The sequence below is a fragment of the Squalius cephalus genome (genome assembly GCF_949319135.1).
Source record: "Squalius cephalus genome assembly, chromosome: 14".
NCBI classification, from domain to species: Eukaryota; Metazoa; Chordata; class Actinopteri; order Cypriniformes; family Leuciscidae; genus Squalius; species Squalius cephalus.
Window position 1 is genome coordinate 3525872 of NC_137135.1, and position 15948 is coordinate 3541819.

General features: G+C 39.5%; 1 protein-coding gene across 1 annotated transcript in view; it reads left to right on the forward strand.

Moving 5' to 3' along the window:
* The window catches only part of neurl1b (neuralized E3 ubiquitin protein ligase 1B), a 53959-nt gene extending 44658 nt beyond the window's left edge, over positions 1 to 9301 (forward strand). Inside the window, exons 3-5 of the mRNA XM_079892678.1 lie at positions 1538 to 2239; positions 5403 to 5525; positions 8335 to 9301. Of these exons, the coding sequence (XP_079748804.1) occupies positions 1538 to 2239; positions 5403 to 5525; positions 8335 to 8582 (1073 nt within the window). The 3' untranslated portion in view covers positions 8583 to 9301. The remainder of the gene's footprint in view (positions 1 to 1537; positions 2240 to 5402; positions 5526 to 8334) is intronic.
* The last annotated feature ends 6647 nt before the right edge of the window (positions 9302 to 15948 follow it).

Sequence of the window (15948 nt, forward strand, 5' to 3'; positions counted from 1 at the left end):
TATCATGAAGATAGATTAATATGCAGAGAGATTTATCGATCTGTGATGGGAATGACTTATCTGATAAAAGATTGCACTTTGACCATGACCATTACACCATCTAAACCAGTGGTTCTCAATCTATTTCAAGTGATGGAACAGTAGAATAAAAATCATAGACCTCCAAACTACCTCAAACTACATCATACAGTTTTAACTATTCTAACAATGATCTCTAGACTAGTCTATGCCCTATATATATATATATACAGCCAGGCCATCAGTGTTTTGATTACTTAATTGAAAATGAACATGCTATGTTTAGTTAATGAACCTTAATGTTCACTGGCAATGAAGCTGAACCAAACTTAGTCAGGTAATTTGTATTTTTTTCTATTTTTTTCTATTTTTTTTTTTCACTTTAAAAATGTACATTTTTATTTTCCAATCAACTTGCAAACCACTCGAAATCCTTACCAGACCACCTGTGGTTTGCAAACATACAGTATTTTTTCTTTTTTATTCAGTATTTTATTCACATTTTATGTACATTTTTTGGTTATACTTTAAATTCAAATGTTTACGCTGATAACATAATTTATGATAGAAAATAATAGAAGTATTTCACCACTGGTCTCACACTTTTGGATCTCACTTTAATTCAATACATAATAAACAAATATATTCTATATAGTCAGCAGGAATATTAGGCTGCTGTCACTTTAAGACCTGACGCACTGATCCATACTGTTACACGTGCGCTTTCTTTCTCAACTGTTTACATTCACTTAAAACAGAACTGACTGTGTTTATGTGAATACTCGCCAAGACCGGCATTTTGACATTATTTTGTGTGTATTTGACCGTGGGTTTGAGCACAAAATCTGCAGGAATGAGTAAAATTATGTGCAAAACACAATCCCAAGCTGAAATTCAAGCCCTGTAACAGCAACAATATTCATCCGGGGCAAATGAATGGAGTGAGTGAGGAGAGGCGGGTTTGTGTGTCGGAAAGATGAAAGAGAGAGAAAGAGATGCTGGTATCCTGTATATATATTCTGTGGAAAATTAGCGTTTCAGATATTCCAGTATCGATATGTATCGAAAAATCTGTAATTTTGACAGCACTACATTGCTGTTAGTTTATTATTTCAGTCTTTTTAAAAGACTACAATTAAAATATATATATATTATACAGAATTAAACCTGCCAAAGTGGCTAGTAGGAGTGACTACGTTACACACCACTGCTGAAATACACACGCATTTGGGGTGTTGGTGGGTGTTAATGTCAAGCACGGTTGTGTGTAGTTTACACTGTATAACAGAATGCCTAAATACTATACGCATTACTATACTATACGCATTATTATATTCAACATTATATACAGTAGTTTAATGTAGAACTGACACTAAAACAGAATTTTTTTTTTTTTTTTGGGGGGTGAACTACACACAATACATACTGTCACACTCCATGATACATATTGATGCATTTTTGTATTGTGCTACATTGAGCCACCCCTACTTGTGCCGACTCATGTCTCCCCCTCTCTCAGAGAGCACGTTTGCGGAGAGCGTGGGCTCCAGCTGCCTGAGCGCCGCTCGACTCAGTGCCTATCTCCCCCAGAGCAACCACGACTCGGCCAACTACAGCAACAACCAGCTGGAGACCAGCCAGGCCGCCGCCGCCAAGTTCGCCACGCTACACCTGAGCAACTACAACACGCTGATCCCCGTCTCCAGCTCCTCGACGCCCTCGTCCTCCGTCCACAGGCCGGCCCGAGGCCCGCTCGACACACACCTGCACTTCCACCCGGTGCGAGGGCCCGACGTGGTCCTCTCCAACGACCGCACTGTCGCGTGCACACACTTTCTGGACAGCAGCCGGACTCTGATGTTCAGCGACCGGCCCGTTCGGGTGGGCGAGACTCTTTACGTCGAGGTGGGCCACTTGGGTTTGCCTTACTTTGGGGCTCTTCTCTTTGGGATGACCTCTTGTGACCCTGGCAGCCTCAGCGCCGGGGACCTGCCGGCCGACCCGGAGGTGCTTCTGGACCGTAAGGAGTATTGGGTTGTGTACAGGGGCTTCCCGGTGCCGGCGGCCGGAGACGTGCTCAGCTTCACCTTCATGCCCAACGGAGAGGTGCATCATGGGGTCAACGGGGGGGCGAGCGCTCGACTCCTGTGTGTCGACTCCTCTCAGGTTCTGTGGGCCTTCTTCACGCTCCATGGGGCCGTGAACCGACTCAGGATATTAGGTAGGATTTCATGAGGAATCATTTTTTATCACGTGATACAGTCTAAACAAAAATTATTCAGACACCAGATACAGTATAATGGTCACACTTTACAGTAAGGTTCATTAGTTAACTACCTTAGTTAATATGAACTAAGAACAATGAACAATACTTGTTCAGCATTTATTAATCTTAGTTAATATTAATTTCAACATTTACTAATATGTTATTAAAATCAAAGGTTTATGCACTGCGAACTAAGATGAATAAACAATGAAAAGCTGGATTTTTATTAACTAACACTAACAAAGATTAATAAATACTGTAACAAATGTATTGGTCATTGTTAGTTCATGCTAGTTAATACAATGTTAACTAATGAACCTTATTGTAAAGTGTTACCCATATAATGTGATATTTCTTTACTAGTGTGTGCAGGACACTATAGTTCATTTATGTAAGTGAGGAGAGCAAAATAAAGTAAACTGTGATGTATTATACACAACAATTCCTCATACAGCGACTACCAGTAACATCTATAAAACAATTGGGACCAAAAATGATTCAGACACTTTGAGCTGATCATGTTTTGCTGAAGTGTGTTTTCTGTAATAACTAATGCTCTTTTCACACACAGACTGAACACAATGAAGCATTGCTTGGTGATTGGTTGAGCTAAACTGGTATTATCTAATTGTGTAGTTAAATTTAACAGCTGACAGATATTCAACATAATTCATGTGTGAGACAGTCTAACAGAAGGACGGACAAAACCAGTCAGATATCAACTGAGTTCATAACTCTGAGTTCTGCTCATATTTTAAAGTTTATAGCGAATAAACTGTGATAATGTGAGAAATGTTGAAGGTGTCTGAATAAATTTTGGTTTGACTGTATAGTTTATCACATGATATGTTTTTACACTACCAGTCAGAAGTTAGAATTGCTCGATCTAGATTCTGCATTTCCAGATCTAGAATCTAGGTTTCTTTCCAGAATAATAGTGAAAAAACACAAATGCAAGCATCATAATTATGTCATGTTAAGTCACATTTATTTGTATAGCGCTTTTTAAAATACAGATTGTTTCAAAGCAGCTTTACAGAGATAACAGGAAAATAATGCAACAAAGTCTGTTTCTGCTGTACAGCAGGGGCCGTATTCACAAAGCATTTTATCTTACCACTAGGAGTACTCCTAAATCGCACTAAAAAAAATTAGCTAGGTTTTCTAGCTAAGTTTTCTAGCTAGTTTTCTCTTAGAAGTTATTCACAACGCCTTTCAGACCTACTCTTAGTAAAGAAAAATGACAACTCCTAAACTAAGAGTGAGTCTTCGTTGCTATGGATGACGTCATTACTCATGCACGAGCTTGACTGAAGTGACCACTTTGATTGGCTGATGATTGTAAGGCGGGAATGATTCCAAACTCCTCCCCTACGATGATGAGTGACAGGTGACAGGTCTGAGAATGCGTGCGCTACACAAGTAGTGCGAAGGACGGAAGATGATGAATAACTGAATAAATAGCCTAAATGAAAAAAAAGTAAGGCAAAACAAATAGCCTAGTAGCCTAATGAAACATATGGATTGATGCAATATCTTTGCAACATTATTGAATTAATCTGTCACTATATGCCTCTGCCTACGTTTGCAAAGAGAAGAACATTTTAATTTGATTCACAATGAAACGTTACAATTAGTTTGCATGCAATGAGTAGCCTAGTTTTGGTTGTTGTTGGTGGTGTTATTGCATCCCTCGTTATGCCTACAATGCAAAATTGTTCCCTCGCGATTGGAAGCTCCTGTAGCCGCCGCAAACGCATTTCAAAACATCGCAACGTGAAATGCCACAAAAAGCGGTTTGTGAAGGTCTTAGTAAGTTAGGAGTCCTCTCGACTTCTTTTAAGCTGTCCCAGACTTAGGTGCTACTTTTAGGGCTAAAATGCTTCGTGAATTACTCTTAGTCAAAAAAATTAGGAGTCCTAAAGTTACGAGTGACACGCCCATTATTTTTAGGAGTTGCTCCTAAATTCGCCAGTTAGGAGCTACTTTTAGCCTTAAAATTCTTTGTGAATACGGCCCCAGATCTAGAGGAACATAGAGTCAGTCCAGCTTAAGTTCAGTGATGGTTCATGTGTGTAGCGTGAGCCGGCTGTGCATGTGTTAATCACATTCTGTATATCTGCTTTATTGCTGGAAAAAGAGATCACACTCCCAGGGTTCCTCGTCCCGTAACTAACACATTCAAACGGGTCCAAAAGTCGACTTTACTTCAGGATGACGCTTTTCCTTTATAATAATAATTCCCTTGTGTCAAATGATATGATTCAGAACAGCATGGCATTCTGAAAAAAGGAGGGAAAACGCAATGGAAAACTGTTTTCAGTCCACATGATTATATAAGATGAGGAGCATGCAGTCCTAACATGTGTGAGAGATACAACTCGCACCACGGGACAACTGTCTTGATTTGCGCACATTAATGTCTTAATATTACTGTATTGAAAACAGAACGTGATATTCCTACCTGGAATGGAATATTGAATATGCTGCCAACTCTAATTTTAGTCATAAGGAACAAGAGGCCATGCTAGAGTTGTGACTGAAATTATTCAACCCCCATTGCAAATCAGGTTTATTGGCAAAATGTACAAACTTTCAGCTGTTTGCAATGATCAAATCAAACTAAAGTCATTGAAATAGCTCAACACAACAAGTGTTTCAAGAGGTTTCCTCAAATTCAACTGAAAATGCAACTTTTAATGACTTTGGCTGTCTAAAAATTATGAATAGAATTATGATTACAACTGTATGTATTTTATATTGCAAATATACAAGTCATTTCAGTGGTGGAACAAGTGATTACATTATGATGAACATTTGATTATTGTTTTTCTTTGGGACCATAATAAGAATGTTATACAGTTCTATGATAACACAGTATTTGATCATGTCATAGCTGATATTATATTGTATTTTAGCAAGGCATGTACGCTGTACTGACCAACCAGCCAGCGGGACCCAAACTGTAATAACATAAAGTCTAACACACATGTAATATAGTTCATCTATACACATTCTTTAATGTTTTGTTGAAGTCAGCTGAAGGAGATTTGCTGGTGGTTATAATAAAGGCAGATGTTCAGTCGATGTGGTAAACGTTGCTCTTTTTGTCCGTAAGGAACGGTTCAGGCCAGCCCCCCCACCTCCCCGTCAGTGTCTCAGGGATCAACGCCTGATGACAGCGACTCTGATCTGGCTTTCAGTGTCAACAGATCCTCATCAGCATCTGAGTCGTCTCTGGGTGAGTCTCAACAAGCTCCTTCATCAGCTCACATTCACTTCTGAAAATGCTAATGAAACGACTGATTGGAGTCGGCATGACGTGAAAATGCACCCTGCTTCTAAATGCATGTTACCGATCTCGTTATGAATGATTCATCCGTGCATGTTTCATTTTTAATGTTTAACTGAAATATCTTCCGGTGAAGCATCAGGCTTCTCTCAGTTGACGTATGCAGGTTTTCTCCAGTCATTTATTCCTCTTAAACCGGCTTCTGTAAGCTCATCTGGAAAGCCACGCCCACATCTCAACATCCAATCATAACCAAGTCCCGCCTTATATTCTTTTCTTTTTCTGTTACACTTGATTGCATGTCACAGTACGGAAGAAACGATCTGTCGCTACTTCCCTTTCATCGTGACTTTAGCAGAGCTGTAGAGGTTTGTTTCTAACTGCTAACATCCCATGCTAACATTTAATGTTTTCATAACATGTTTTACAAGAAAATGTTGACCTTAAAAGCTTCAGACATCACATAACAGTTGGGGGGTATTAAAGCGTTATCAGTGGTGTTTGCTGAGCCAAGCATTGCTCAACTATTGGCCCTGTTTACTCCTGGTATTAAGATGTGTTTTGGGTAGATCGGATCACAAGTAGACGGAGACATTCCGATTAAAAAACCCATGCATTCACCTGCCCATAGACCATGGTCTTTTGTCCACTTTCAACCACTTCTGTCCTGATTTCTTCGAGGGGAGGGTCTATGGGCGGGTGAATGTATGGGTTTTTTTCAGATCTTTCGATCTAACCAAACTTGTGTCTCCAGCCGATGAAGTTTAAACCCCGTCTGGCTAGAGCTCTTCCCATAATGTTTATGCATTTAGACCCGTTTACACCTGTATTTAGTGTCGTCCACTTTGTGATCCAATCGAACAAAACGCATCTTAATACCAGGTGTAAATTGGGAACAAACCAGAACAGCCTAGCAACCACAGAGCAATACCCTAGCAACCATGCAGAACACCCTAACAATCAGGCTGCAGTGCTTGTGCCAGAGGAGCTCAACTCCCACTCCCATGATGCATTGCGAATGATGTGATTGACTCAGTCACCTTACAATCTTAAAACAAGTTGTTTGTTTTTGTATTTGAACGTTTTACTATACACTTATTTTGCAATAAATACAAATATGAATTTAAATATTTTTTGCTTCTAAATGTCTATAAATCAATGTTTTTATATTGTATTGTTTTTTTTATAGGTTTACTTTATTTGCAATGGTATAGGATTGTTTATTGCCTCATAAAAAAAATATTAAGTAGGCTACACAGTCAAGTCATGTTATTATTCTCGAATCTCAGCGCTGGTTGGTTTGGTTCATGGTTTAGAGAATCAAAGAGAGTTTTAAATATTATTTTATTAATAATTTTTAAATATTTTATTCATGAAAAATGTTTCTAATTTACCGAAGCTGCATAGGCTCCTATTGTAATCGTAAGTGTTCATCATCATCTTCTTCTTCCGCTAATGAGTTTATGGCAGCCCATAGAACCATATGATCAAAAGTTGTGAGATTTGGCACACAGATAGAGGAAAGTCTGCACATTAACCACAGCAATTTTAGAGTCTCTAACACAATCCCTCTAGCGCCACCAACTGTCCAAAGTTGCACTCCTGTTTATGCTATTAACCGTAAGGGCTGGAAACAAAATTAAACAAATTTTTTACTTTTTTTAATCCCTTGGTTACTGCTCTAATTTTCACAAAAATTTAGCCAGATTATCTTCTGACCGTGACCACAAAAATTATGGATTTCAAGTTGATTAGTCAAACTGTTCTCAAATACCGTGGAAGCGAATTTGGCGAAGAGCGCACCAAAATGGACGTGAGGCTTTATCTCCTCAACGCTTTAGCATATTCAGACCAAACTTGGTGTGTGTTATGACAACCATGACCTGAGGATATCTGCACAGTCTCGACACAGTGCCACCTAGTGGTCAGGAGATATGAAGAAAATAACTTCTAAATGCTTTGGCCAAAACTGGTTTCGGTATGGCATATCCAATTTTCCCATGTTGGCCATTTTGGGCATTGACCATTTTGTATTTTGCTGTAAGATGCTATATTTTACGTACGCATTGACATATCATTACAAAACTCAGTAAGTGTCATCAGCACTGTTCCCTGAAGCTACTTGCGATTGAGACTTGGCCCCTTTGTGGTCGAAAATTATAATGACATTTTTAAAATGCTAATAGCTTTTGATTAACTTTGCCTATTGTAACAAAACTGGTCTTAATAGATTCCTTGAGTCATGCCGAGACCATAGAAACCAAATTTGTTATAGTCGGCCGAACTTCCTGCCTGACACTTTTTCGAACCGTTTGTCGATTTCCACCAAATTCGAGTCAGATCATCGTCAGACCATGCTGGCAAAAAGGTATAGATTTCGTGTTGATAGACACAACCATTTTCGTACACCGCATCAACAAATTTGATGGCATAATGCCAAACTGCCGCTGAGGATGCATCTCGGGAAGATTTCACACATTGACGCTAAACTTTATGTGTGTAATTGTTACCCAACACTGACCACACCAGATCAGTTTGGTGTTAGCGACACCTCTTGGTCAAAACTAATAAGCATTTATATCACATAACAAGTAATTGTATTTATGGGCTTTCAGCCATTTTGCTAAAAAACATCCTCATTCTGCCTCTGTGGTGCTATATTTAAAGTTGTATTTAAATGATTTGTTATAGTCACATCCAGAGGTACTGTTGTGTGCTTTTTCCCACCGCAGCTGGTTTACAATGTGTTGTTTTTCAGTGACGGCTCCCAGCTCTCCTCTCAGTCCTCCCGTGTCCCCGACCCTGTCCTCGTCAGACGCTCCTCTGGGCATCAAGAGCAGCGAGTGCACCGTGTGCTTCGACCAGGAGGTGGACACCGTCATCTACACCTGTGGACACATGTGTCTGTGCAACGACTGCGGACTGAGGCTCAAGAGACAGATCAATGCATGCTGTCCGATCTGCCGGAGACCCATAAAGGACGTCATCAAAACCTACAGGCCATGAAGGGACTAGAACATTTTCTATCAGTGCGAAACTCGGTAGCTGTGGTTGAATATCTGGACTAAACTTGTATTTAATATATTTGTGTATGTAGCTTTGATTCGTGTAGCATTAAGCTCTCGTCCGCATTTCTCTCACCTCATATTTTAAACGCAGATCAGCTGAAGCCAAATGTAATTGAAGATGATTTATGGTTTATGAGGATTAATCCTGAGGATTCTGATCAGATACTCCGAGTGCCTTTAACAGTGTTTATTGTTCCTAAAGCTGCAGCTAATGGATTAGACAATCATATCTGAGATTTATTGCATAGGTGTAAGTTAAGAAGTAATTCAGTGGGACCTCAAGATAAAAAGGAAATAATGTTTTAATGTGTACGTGAATAATACACAGTGCTACAAATATGATTTTATATGCTATTGCTTGACATTCTGATTGCTGTGTTAAAGTGAAGAAAGATTTGCATTATGACAGCTGAAGGGTTTGAAGATGTTGCACTTATAACTAAAGGTAAACTCAGCACTAAACACATCTGTCCTTCTGACTGAAGTGGTTTCAGACATGGACCTGGACGACCGCATCTTAAGAACAAAAATCAGTGGTTTATATAAAAGAGTGATGTGGTATTGTATTTAATGTTTGGAAATTATGACATGGAAAATCCTTACCTTGACATTTTGTCCAATGATCAGTATAACATTAAACAACAGGTTTATTATTTACAGTCATCGTTTTTGTTTGTTTCTGGACTGTAAAAAAAAAAGCAGGCTAGAAAAAAAAAAATAATGTAGAAATTGCAATCAAATCCCGTTCTAAATACAATTAAATGTACAGATGCTATTATTGATCAGTCCAGTGAGTATCACAGCTGTTGGACATATTCATCAGGGGACATTATACTGAAGAGTAATGTTGAAGTAAATGGCAATGGTGATGATCGGAGACAGACATTATGTAAAACTATTTACATAAATACAAGTACTCATGTAATGGAGCATATATTACCATCCATAAATCATCACTGTATGTTTTCTACCAAATGTAAGATGGAAAATCTGCCAATGATTGACTCCAACTTATGATCAATTATATGGTTGAATATGAGTTTCATATTATTGTCAATAAAACTGGCCACAGTTCTGAAGGTTATGCACCATTATTATTATGTGCTTTCCTTACAATGAGAAGCTGAATCAATGCCCTAAGTTTGTAGTGGCATAGAATTATTATTATTTTATTTTTTTTTCAAAACAATTCCTCTACAGAACCCTTTAGTTGATTAGAAACATTAAATATCAGTAAATAAAATTTTACAAAAGCAACCAAAAGCTTTCTTAGATAATAAATCAGACATAAAGTCAAACCTTCTGTAACACTCTAGATCAGGTGTCACCAACCCTGCTCCTGGAGGGCTACAGTCCTGCAGATTTCAGCTCCAACCCCAATCAAACACACCTGGACCAGCTAATCAAGCTGTTCAGGGTTGCTTGATAATTACAGGCAGGTGTGTTGGAACAGGGTTGGACCTAAAGTCTGCAGGACAGTAGCCCTCCAGGAGCAGGGTTGGTGACACCTGCTCTAGATGTACAGAGAACAACAAAGGATAATTTAAAGGTACACTGTAACTTTTGGCCCTCTAGTGGTTAAACTGCATGCATTTTGCGGAAGAACATTGTTTGGTTGTGCTTCGGCTCTGTGTGACTGTGTGGATGAATATGATTATTTCTCATAACTAAAGACAGAGAGATTATTATCCTCCAGCTCTTAAAACATTCACTGCTAGTCTTAAGAGACATAAGCAGTTCAGATGAAAGATCTCAAGCTGACTAGATGAAGACGTTACTGTAGATTTACACATTAATAAACATGATACTTCCTCGAGAATAAACTCCAGCACAACAACCATAATGAACTGATCTTCACAATAGATAACCAGCTCTGTCTCACACACACACACACACACACACACACACACACACACACACGTCAAAGCAGCCGCAGCAACTTTACTGTATATATGGATATGACGAGACACACATGCGCGAGTGACGCATAGGCCTACGTGCAATTTCTCCGTGAAAACCATCCCGTCAGGACTCAAATATAAACAATTATAATAGACTAACTATAGTGAATCAGGGTGAGACAAAAACACGTTCTGGAAGAAGGACTGATGATGTAGCTGTTGACTCCTTATTAAACAAAAAAGTGTTGCTACCTTAAAAAATACATTTGTGAATTCCCATATGTGTGAGGAAATGAATATTCTATCATAATTTACTCAAATCTATTTTGCTCTTGTGTATGAATTGTATGTATGTATGATTTGGGCCTAATTTAAAATTATAGACTGCTAAGTTTAATTCAAATTAAAGTTATGAATAATTCTGTAACCATACCAAAATATTAGACATCGGATTTTGGTGATTTGATTAAACACATTGATGTTATTGTTTGTACAAAGTGCGCATATAGACAAACAAAGAAGAATACTTTTCCGATACAAGCTGAACACCTCGCTGAAGATCTGAGTACACCTTCACACTCACACTCTTCCTCACTGAAGATCTGAGTACACCTTCACACTCACACTCTTCCTCACTGAAGATCTGAGTACACCTTCACACTCACACTCTTCCTCGCTGAAGATCTGAGTACACCTTCACACTCACACTCTTCCTCGCTGAAGATCTGAGTACACCTTCACACTCACACTCTTCCTCACTGAAGATCTGAGTGAACCTTCACACTCACACTCTTCCTCACTGAAGATCTGAGTACACCTTCACACTCACACTCTTCCTCACTGAAGATCAGAGTACACCTTCACACTCACACTCTTCCTCACTGAAGATCAGAGTACACCTTCACACTCACACTCTTCCTCACTGAAGATCTGAGTACACCTTCACACTCACACTCTTCCTCACTGAAGATCTGAGTACACCTTCACACTCACACTCTTCCTCACAGAAGATCTGAGTACACCTTCACACTCACACTCTTCCTCACAGAAGATCTGAGTACACCTTCACACTCACACTCTTCCTCACTGAAGATCTGAGTACACCTTCACACTCACACTCTTCCTCACTGAAGATCTGAGTGAACCTTCACACTCACACTCTTCCTCACAGAAGATCTGATTACACCTTCACACTCTTCCTCACAGAAGATCTGAGTACACCTTCACACTCTCACTCTTCCTCACTGAAGATCCGAGTACACCTTCACACTCACACTCTTCCTCACAGAAGATCTGAGTACACCTTCACACTCACACTCTTCCTCACTGAAGATCCGAGTACACCTTCACACTCACACTCTTCCTCACAGAAGATCTGAGTACACCTTCACTCTCACACTCTTCCTCACTGAAGATCCGAGTACACCTTCACACTCACACTCTTCCTCACAGAAGATCTGAGTACACCTTCACACTCACACTCTTCCTCACTGAAGATCTGAGTACACCTTCACACTCACACTCTTCCTCACAGAAGATCTGAGTACACCTTCACACTCACACTCTTCCTCACTGAAGATCCGAGTACACCTTCACACTCACACTCTTCCTCACAGAAGATCTGAGTACACCTTCACACTCACACTCTTCCTCACAGAAGATCTGAGTACACCTTCACACTCACACTCTTCCTCACAGAAGATCTGAGTACACCTTCACACTCACACTCTTCCTCACTGAAGATCTGAGTACACCTTCACACTCACACTCTTCCTCGCTGAAGATCTGAGTACACCTTCACGCTCACACTCTTCCTCGCAGAAGATCTGAGTACACCTTCACACTCACACTCTTCCTCACAGAAGATCTGAGTACACCTTCACACTCACACTCTTCCTCACTGAAGATCAGAGTACACCTTCACACTCACACTCTTCCTCGCAGAAGATCTGAGTACACCTTCACACTCACACTCTTCCTCACAGAAGATCTGAGTACACCTTCACACTCACACTCTTCCTCGCAGAAGATCTGAGTACACCTTCACACTCACACTCTTCCTCACTGAAGATCTGAGTACACCTTTACACTCACACTCTTCCTCACTGAAGATCTGAGTACACCTTTACACTCACACTCTTCCTCACTGAAGATCTGAGTACACCTTCACACTCACACTCTTCCTCACTGAAGATCTGAGTACACCTTCACACTCACACTCTTCCTCACTGAAGATCTGAGTACACCTTCACACTCACACTCTTCCTCACTGAAGATCTGAGTACACCTTCACGCTCACGCTCTTCCTCACTGAAGATCTGAGTACACCTTCACACTCACACTCTTCCTCACTGAAGATCTGAGTACACCTTCACACTCACACTCTTCCTCACTGAAGATCTGAGTACACCTTCACACTCACACTCTTCCTCACTGAAGATCAGAGTACACCTTCACACTCACACTCTTCCTCACTGAAGATCTGAGTACACCTTCACACTCACACTCTTCCTCACTGAAGATCCGAGTACACCTTCACACTCACACTCTTCCTCACAGAAGATCTGAGTACACCTTCACTCTCACACTCTTCCTCACTGAAGATCTGAGTACACCCTCACGCTCACGCTCTTCCTCACTGAAGATCTGAGTACACCTTCACACTCACACTCTTCCTCACTGAAGACTCACACTCTTCCTCACTGAAGATCAGGGTCTTCCTCAAGCTGCAAAGACACTTTCCCCAGTTTGAGGATGATGTCTGCATGACTTCAGCTGTGTGATGAGTGTATTGGCCTGATCACTCATTCTCTTCCTGAAGTTTTCCTTCTTTCTCCTCCCTCAAAAGCTGACTTTCAGTTTTTGGATATAATGATGATCGGAATGATTATGACAACCAATTCTTTAAGAGTCACACCAAACACTTTTACTCATTAAAATCATATAAATCTTAAAAATAGCAAGGACTGATTCAAGAATTGAATTAAAAATGATATTTCTGCTGGCCTTCATCATATTTGATTTGGAATTGCATCAGCAAACTCTTAAAAAATAAAAGTCCTAAAAGCGTTTTTTTCACAGTGATGTCATTGAAGAACCATTTTCAGATTTGTTTTCTTAGTGTGAAGAACATTTTAATAATCTAAAGAACCTGTTTCAACTATAAAGAAACGTGCAGTGGGAATGTCGAAGGTTCCTCATGGAAACATTGATGCAAACAAAGAAGCTTTATTTTTACGAGTGTATCATGATTAACCGTTCTAGGTGGGAGGGAGAAATTATAGAAATGAATGTTCATGACATCATTTGCGTAATGTTGTCTCCCTCTGCTGGAAACACACACACTTGTTCATCCACTGCCTCTTCACTTTCCCTGAAACATCTGTCGCCTTTTCCTAAACTTATACAAAATATTTTGATTAAAGAATGATTTTCCTAAATAACTTTATGCAACAGTTGAATGTATATTATCATTAATTATAGGCTACATAATCACTGTCAGAGAGATGAGAGAGAGAGCTGGTTTCGTGTATCTAGGCTATTCTTCTGAAAACCAGAATTAGACACGTTTCAGATATCAAAAAAGCGACATTTTTACAACACTATTATACTTTTATTATTGTAGTCTTCTACAAAAGACTACAAATGAAATGCATAGGCTTATATTATATATAAAACTCAGCCAGCCAAAGAGTCTAGTAGAGTGACTGCTGAAATCAAGCCCTGCTGACAAACTATATACAGTATATATGCTTTTATTTATGTGCCTTGTGCCTATATATAAAGTTTGTCAGTGAATTATGAGTGAACATTTGTCCCTTCAAACAGCTGTGCTCCGTCAGTTTAGCAGGTCGACTTTTGCTTCGATGCTGTTCTTGCCTGTTCTTCCATTTCAAGACCGTGCCACAGTCAACATCATCATCTTCACAGTCTTCATCAATCTTCACAGAAAACAGTTTAGAGAGAAACAACAAGATTGTGTCTTCACACAAAAACAGAGGCACATTCTACAGACCATAGAGAGTATAGGCTACACACAGTGTCCAGATTTGACAATTCTACATTGGACATCATGTCCATAACAGAGTGTTCCTCCTCTAAAGAAGGTGTAGAGGAGAAGGTCCTGAGCCTGGGTAGTGAGAGTAGCATGAAGGATCCTGTAGAGAACAGATCAACAGCTGAGACTGAAATCACATTCAAAACAGACACATTTATACAGAACAATGTTCCTTGAGCTCTAGCATTCTGCATTTTCTGTGGTCTTTGCTGGTGGTTACTGTGTTTATTTATAAATGTAGAATTGAAAAATTTGCATAATGAAAATGCTTGCATTGTGCTGCATATATATTAGACACTTAAATTCAAAAATGTTGAATATATCATAAATCTACTGCACTTCATCCGCAACAATGTAAACCTGCAGCCAATAGTTCAGTCTGGGATGTTCAGATCCTCCAGGCCCGTTTACATCAAGAACAATTAACCACTGTTATTATAACAACAAAGTTTTGAAGTCTTTTCTTCTCTATTGTGTCATATATCGGAGTAAAACGTTTCAGGAACAAGAACAAATGTGGGCCTTATGTTTGATGTTAAATGTCATTGTAAGCTTTTATGAAAGTTGACCAAAAAAAAGGACATATGTGGGCGGGGTTTGATTGTGTCTGTGGGGAATTGATTGGATGGTTGTGGTTTGCTATTGGCTGATCTCATGTGAGTGACAGGTTGAAGCCCCGCCCTCGTCATCAGAGAAGAGAAGAGATGCTGCAAGAGGAACTTATTCTGAGTCGAGATTACCAGGAACACGAGTTTAACAATAATAATTAACACCGTGGTGACAGAAACAATATTGTTGGAAACACTTTCAGAAAATGAAATTGACTTAGAGAATCAGAACCAAAATATGGATTGTGCACAAGTTTTATTAACTAAATCACACACACAACTAACACATGCCAACAATCACACATACATGGGTAAAATGTTAAGTGACAGAATGAAACTGGAAACAGAAATAGGGAATGAATTGTGGTGGCAAACAATTTTCTAATACTGAATAAGAGACAAAAGGTATCAATTGTCTTTAACAATTATTTATTCCCTTGCAAGGAAAGGTCAGCAGTCATACAGTCATTACAAAGTGCCTGAGTGTGACTGCGACTGGGGGGTATCCTTCATTCTTTATAGTTGTTCCTCCCGCAAGGTTGTTTTCCCAAGGCTACATCAAGACACATCTTAGCCATAACTAACATATAATTTAGATTTGTCTATCATACTTAATCATAATACACCCTTGAATGGAGACTCTCTGTCTCGGTCATACATTCAGTCACATTAACTTTTGTCAGGTCATATACAAGGACATACACATACGTATCTTCATAAGGGTATGTATCGACACTA